The 5,818-nt window shown below is 50.2% G+C and overlaps 1 protein-coding gene across 1 annotated transcript; it reads right to left on the bottom strand.

Annotated features, from left to right (window-relative positions):
- Positions 1-2,534: 2,534 nt before the first annotated feature.
- FOXL1 (forkhead box L1) lies at positions 2,535-4,482 on the bottom strand. Its single transcript, XM_051801804.1, has one exon. The coding sequence runs from the start codon at positions 4,340-4,342 to the stop codon at positions 3,464-3,466; it is 879 nt and encodes a 292-aa protein (XP_051657764.1). The 5' UTR covers positions 4,343-4,482; the 3' UTR covers positions 2,535-3,463.
- Between the last annotated feature and the right edge of the window lie 1,336 nt (positions 4,483-5,818).

The raw sequence follows: 5,818 nt of genomic DNA, 5'->3' as shown, positions 1-5,818 counted from the left end.
TGCCCCTACGAGTTAAAATTGGCTGCGGAGCTCGGAGACGTGGAACCTTGCTGGGTTGGGAGAGGTCACTCCTCTCCAGAGGAACGGAAAGGCACATATATCGCCCACACAAGAAGTGTGCTGTTTATACTGCATCCTGGGCTATTTTCTCCATTTCTCCACAGTATTCCAGACTGGTGTTTACAGCCAACCCTGAGAGGTTGGGAAAGCCAGGAGGGGGAAGATTCCAGGGATGAGTTAAATACTGGGTGGCAGTTTTGTGCTTGGCAGCTGGTTTGGGGGGGGGGGTGTGTGAAACAGGTGTGAAACCATTGGCATCAATTCTTTGCAGCTTGTCAAGTCCTTGATATTCATGTGGCACTTTGGCTGATTTAAACTACACCACATCAAAATTCACATGATATATAGAGGATTAAAGGATGCTCAGTCACATCCAAAGGCCAGGAACTAGTGGATTGACACTCACACTCATTTCTCTGCACCGAAGCACTGTTGCTTTTATTTTATGTTTTTATTGTATGTTTTTATTGTATGTTTTTATTGTATGTTTTTATTTTATGTTTTTATTGTATGTTTTTATTGTACCATTACTTGTCCTCTCTCTATAAACAGATGACGTGCAAGAGCTGTGTGTGGTTAGTCATCCTGCCTGCTGGCAATAAGACCCTTTTTCGTGGTATTCATCCCCTGTTACAGCACTGGCCTGATCCCAATTAATTCCAAATTGCCCCTCATAACTATTCACTCTGTTGTGAGTTCATTTGAGTTAGTGTCACTTTTGTGCAGAGCATGTTAAGTTTACTAATTTTACTCTCTCAAGCGAAACCAAAATCAAGCTCAATGTGGCTTTTAAATAGTGCAGCTGTACTTGGTCCCACTTCACTCCACCAAAACAGAAATAAGATCAAATGTCAAAGCAAAGCTGCACTAAAAAACAAATTCCCATTGCATAGAAAATGCTGAATCTCCCCCCCCCCTCCAAAAAAAAGCGTCTGTGATAAAAATATACATGGTCTACATATTAAACTGAGACTTATTCCTTTGGATGATTTTTTTGACCACTAAAAACTGCTCTTGCACAGAAAGGGCTGTGAGATGGAGAGGTTATAGATGTATGAGTAGGAAAGGAATTAAAGGCCTGTTTACGGTTCAAAAAAGGTACTTTGTGAAGCTGGAATAGGAGCATAGAGGTGACAAAACGGGGGGAGGGGGGTGTCACAGCTGGGATGCCAAGTTAGGAGAAAGGAAAACAAAGGAGCTTGAAGACACAGGTTAAAACTGGTGATTAAGAGCATAAATATCCACGGTGGTGGGGGCCAGGCTGCCAGGACGCCAGGGATGCAGGATCCCCACCTGTAGGAACTGGCTCTGGAGCTTGATGGAGATCCATCAAACAAGTCTCAGAGGCAGCATTAACCTCCCATCTCACACCCGAGCCCAAAGCATCACTCAGGGAGTGGAGAGATGATTGGAGGTCTCTGCTGGGCAAGAACTGAGCTGGATCATTTTCCTACCCCTGCAGCTTCCTGTGAGTGATGTCACCTCACGGACTCCAAACAGACTGGTGATGTCAGTCCCCAACCTTGAACAGAAACCTCCTGGCAAAGTGGTCACTGATTTAACCAATACCTGTCTCTAATTACACACAGGAGTGGCACTGCAGGGATAGGATTTCACACAGGGAGCATCAACACTCTCAGCACTTGCCCAGCCTTGTAAATGGTGGTGGGGACACATGTCCCTTTGGCTGAGCAGTGACACCTTCATTTTACAAGTGCTTTTTTTTTTATTATTTTTTATTTCAGTGCCATAGCTTTAAAGAACTTATTCAATATATATTCAAGTTGTCAGAGTTGTCAGAACTACTTAAATAAAGTCTATCTTGCAAATCTGTTTTAAAAAAATCTCTTCTATTCCCTTTTTTCACATTGAGAAGAAGGAGCTCGACCTATCCAGGGATCTGCCTGTAAGCATCATTCTTTTGGGAACCTCAGTATCAGTTCCCACCTTTTGGAGATTTTCTGTATTTCCCCATATGAGAGTTCTTTGCCTTGTGCTGGAATGAGGCCCCTGAGCTCCTGGTCCAAATGTCAAAGTTGTTTGGTACTGATCTTCTTCTGCGCAAACTGAATCACAACTCACCTGAGAAACCCACATTTCCAATATCCAGGTGCTAATTTAAGGACAAGCTTTTCTAGCGAGATGGGGTGGGATGGAGGGAAGAGAAGGAGAAACAATCATTTTGGGAAACATTACCTCAGTTTCAAGGAACAGGTAATTTCCCAGGACTCTGTTTTTAGTCTCTCCCATCTTTTATAAGGTCCGTCATGTCCTCACCAGGATATTCACTGCATCCAGCAGCAGACCCCACTCCTTGATCCTCCAGGGTGTTTTACATCACACCAGCCACACTCCTGAACAAAATACTTTTATTGGATATAGGTTTAGTTTCATAATGAAAATTGAGAATATAGATTTTTTTTTCCAAAATGGCATTTATCCACTAATATACAAAAAGCCTCTATTTATGGCAAACAAAAATAAGAAATATTCCTGATTTCTTGCAGTCTGGATTCTTCCTTCTTTAAGAAAAAATAAAATTTTAGATACATAGCTGATGTCTTTTTTTTTTCCTGGTAGTTGTCCTGGTTGTTAAAAGACATATTTCAAAATGCCAAGAGTGGCCTCCACAACCCTGCTTCAGTCTTTTCGTGGTCAGAAGCAACTGATCCCAGCAAGATATGGAAAGGGGATGCATCCTTGTGTTTGCTCATCCATCCCCCTCTCATCAGTGAGCAGAAACTCTTTTGAGATACTCGAGAAGCACGAGTGCTGGGCAGGAAACCAGTTACACACAGTGCTGAGCCTAAGCAAGCAGGAATGTGCAGGATGAGTCTGGATTGCTTGGTCTGCCCTTATTTCATCTCCAGTTACTTGCCTTTACCCACTGGGAGGACTGGGCCAATGGGGAGTATCAGGAATTATTAATATCTGTGGGTATTAACGGCAAAACAAAGCTCAGCCCCCTCCCCCACGGATGGACAGAGTGGGTTGGGTTTCCAAAAGGAAAATAAAAGAAGAAAACCAGAGACCTGAAGGGCTCGAAAGAAACCAGGTCTGAGGAACCTGAGGGATGCAAAGAGAAGAGGTGCAGAGCAAACCCAACAGAGCTTAGGGGCAGTGTGGGCAATCCTCCCAGTGCCTGTCTCTATCTTCACTACCCATGGGAAAAGAAAGCTGGTTTACCTTCAAAAGTCGCTCTGGCGAGGGGGTGGGAGGCAACGGCTAAAGAGAGTCCGCAGCAACACGCGGCTTGAAAATGCCCTGAAATCCTGAGTCACCTTTTACATCGCTCTGGGGTTTTTTTGGTCTACCCGCGCAGTGAGGTCTGAGTCCAGCCTCTCACCCCCATCGCGCCTCGCAAGCAGCGCCCGGGGCCGGGGGGGGTTTAATTATGGGACAACTACTGGAAATTAAATACCGCCTCGGATACGTGGAGAGGGAAGCAGGAGAGGAAGGGGATGCCGATGTGGTAGAGCCTCCCGTGCACCTGGGAGTCGAGCATGAGGGAGGCGTTGAGGGTCGGGCCGAAGCCGCCGCTGGCGACCAGGGAGCCGCCGAGGCAGCCGGCGGGGCCCTCCCGGGCCGCCTTGGGGGCTGCCCCGGGGGGCGGCTGCCGCAGCCCCTGCGCCAGGATGCTCTCGATGCTGAAGCTGCGGCCCCGCGGGCCGCTCTTGTGCGGCGGGGCGGCGGCGGGAGCGACCGGGGCCGGACCCCCCGGGGAAGCCGCTGCCCCCCGGCCCGGCCGCGGGACCCCCGCGTCCCCCGCGTCCCCCGCGGCCGCCGCACTCCCCTTGGACCGCTTGGGCTCGACGGGGCGGGCGGGCGGCCCCGGCTGCTCGCCACCCTTCGCCTCCGGCGGCCCCGGGGCTTTGGGCTTCCTCTTCCTCCGGCGGTAGTTGCCGTTTTCGAACATGTCCAGGCACCGCGGGTCCAGGGTCCAGTAGCTGCCCTTGCCGGGTCGCCCCTTCTCCCGCGGCACCTTGACGAAGCAGTCGTTGAGGGAGAGGTTGTGGCGGATGCTGTTCTGCCAGCCCTGCTTGTTGTCGTGGTAGAAGGGGAAGCGGTCCATGATGAACTGGTAGATGCCGCTGAGCGTCACCTTCTGCTCCGGGGCTTCTTTGATGGCCATGGCGATGAGGGCGATGTAGCTGTACGGGGGCTTCTGCGGGGGGTCCTGCCGGGAGATCGCCCCCCCGGGGGTGAAGCCGAGGGCAGCCGGGAGATAAACCATGGAGGGGTTGCCCAGAGGGGAGAGGTGGCTGCCGTAGATGTGGCTCATCGCCGGCGGGTTCCCAGCTCCGCGTCTTCCCCCTCGGAGCCGAGCGAAGGGACGGGGCAGGGCAGGAACCTGGGACGAGTCCACCGGGGAGCTGTTTGTACGAGCTCAGCTCCCAGCCCTGCCTGAAGGAGCTCGCTCTGCCTCTGTCCCTGCTTCATAGCTCTTAAAAAAAAAAAAAAAAAAAAAAGGGGAGGAAAAAAAAAAGTTAAATAATTGTTGTAAGTTTGCTATTATATGTTGACTTAGCACTGGAAAATAAATTGTCTCTGATAAACAGTCGTTTGTGTTCTCAGCCCACCCACATTAATTAAAATTTCATTGCTACAAAACTCCAAGCTCTCTCCACGTGTCTCGCTGGTACCAGCCAATGGTCTCCGGGTTATTCCTTCATTTGTTTATAGAATTAGTCTGTTGATAAGTCTGCCCACCCAAGTCGAATCAAGCTGTGTTTATTTGGAAAAATTTCCGGGCACCCAATATATAAACGCAGTGATCTGATGTTTGAAATATCACGTCCACCCTTTGACGCTGTAAGCACACACAGCAGAGCAGGATGTACACTGCTGGAGCTGGGGAGGAGCGGGCAGGGATCCCCGCAGGAAAACTGGGGCATTAAACAACATAAAAATTATTTAAAAAGAAAATTAAAGAAAGGAAGAAAACGGGATGGGTGAGAGGAGGAGGCAGCGCTGGGACGAGGAGGAAGGAAAAGGGGCTGACTGGAGTTCTGAGGAAAGAGGGACTCAGGTGTGGCGGGGTCTCCTGCACGTCCCAATGCAGGGACCCTGCTGTTCATCCCCGGGGGACCCCCGGGAACGGCGGAGGGGACTCCCCGTCCAGCCCCGGTCCCAGCCAGGCAGGGCTGCTTTGGGGGAATCTGCAGAAAAAGGGGAATTTGGCAGGCGCAGGGAGGAGGGTCAGTATTTGTGAATGCGGGCCTGTTGCTTTATATTATGTACTTTCCTGTTTATAACAAGGAGGGGGATTATAACAACTTTACAAGTGCACACAGCTGGCCGGTGCTTACATTAGGAATTTGTGATGCTCTTTTTCTGTATAAACGTCCAGGTTTGGGGCTGTGTTTTCTGTTATTGGACTTTTTTTTTTTTTAATTTACTGACGTAACAGCTTTAATCCGAGGCCCCGAGGGATTCCGATGCAGTTGGAGGTGTCGGCTCTTTCCCCAGTCCCCCCGCTGCTCGGACCTGCGTGAGACCCCAGGAGACTCTGCTCCGTGGAGCATCATTTCTCCGGGGGAAGGAAAAGGGCCGAGGGGGATCCCTTCCTCCTTCACCGAGAAATATCCCGACAGTGAAGCTCCCACGATCCTGGTGGGTCTTTTACCTGGAATGAGAAGAGGTAAAAGCCGGGCTTCTGGCTGTCCCCCAGCATCACCCGGCCCTGGCGATGCCTCGACCTTCGCACCCCCAGATTTCTCTGCAAACTCCCCTTCACCCGTAGGGTTTTTCGTCCACT

The sequence above is a fragment of the Manacus candei genome, unplaced genomic scaffold (assembly GCF_025592945.1).
Source record: "Manacus candei isolate 608988 ecotype Guabito, Panama unplaced genomic scaffold, ASM2559294v1 h1tg000053l, whole genome shotgun sequence".
Taxonomy (NCBI): Eukaryota; Metazoa; Chordata; class Aves; order Passeriformes; family Pipridae; genus Manacus; species Manacus candei.
This window is presented reverse-complemented; position numbering and strand designations above follow the sequence as displayed.

Coding starts and splice junctions, on each gene's coding strand:
- FOXL1 (XM_051801804.1), bottom strand. CDS start 4,342: ATGAGCCACATCTACGGCAGCCACCTCTCCCCTCTGGGCAACCCCTCC.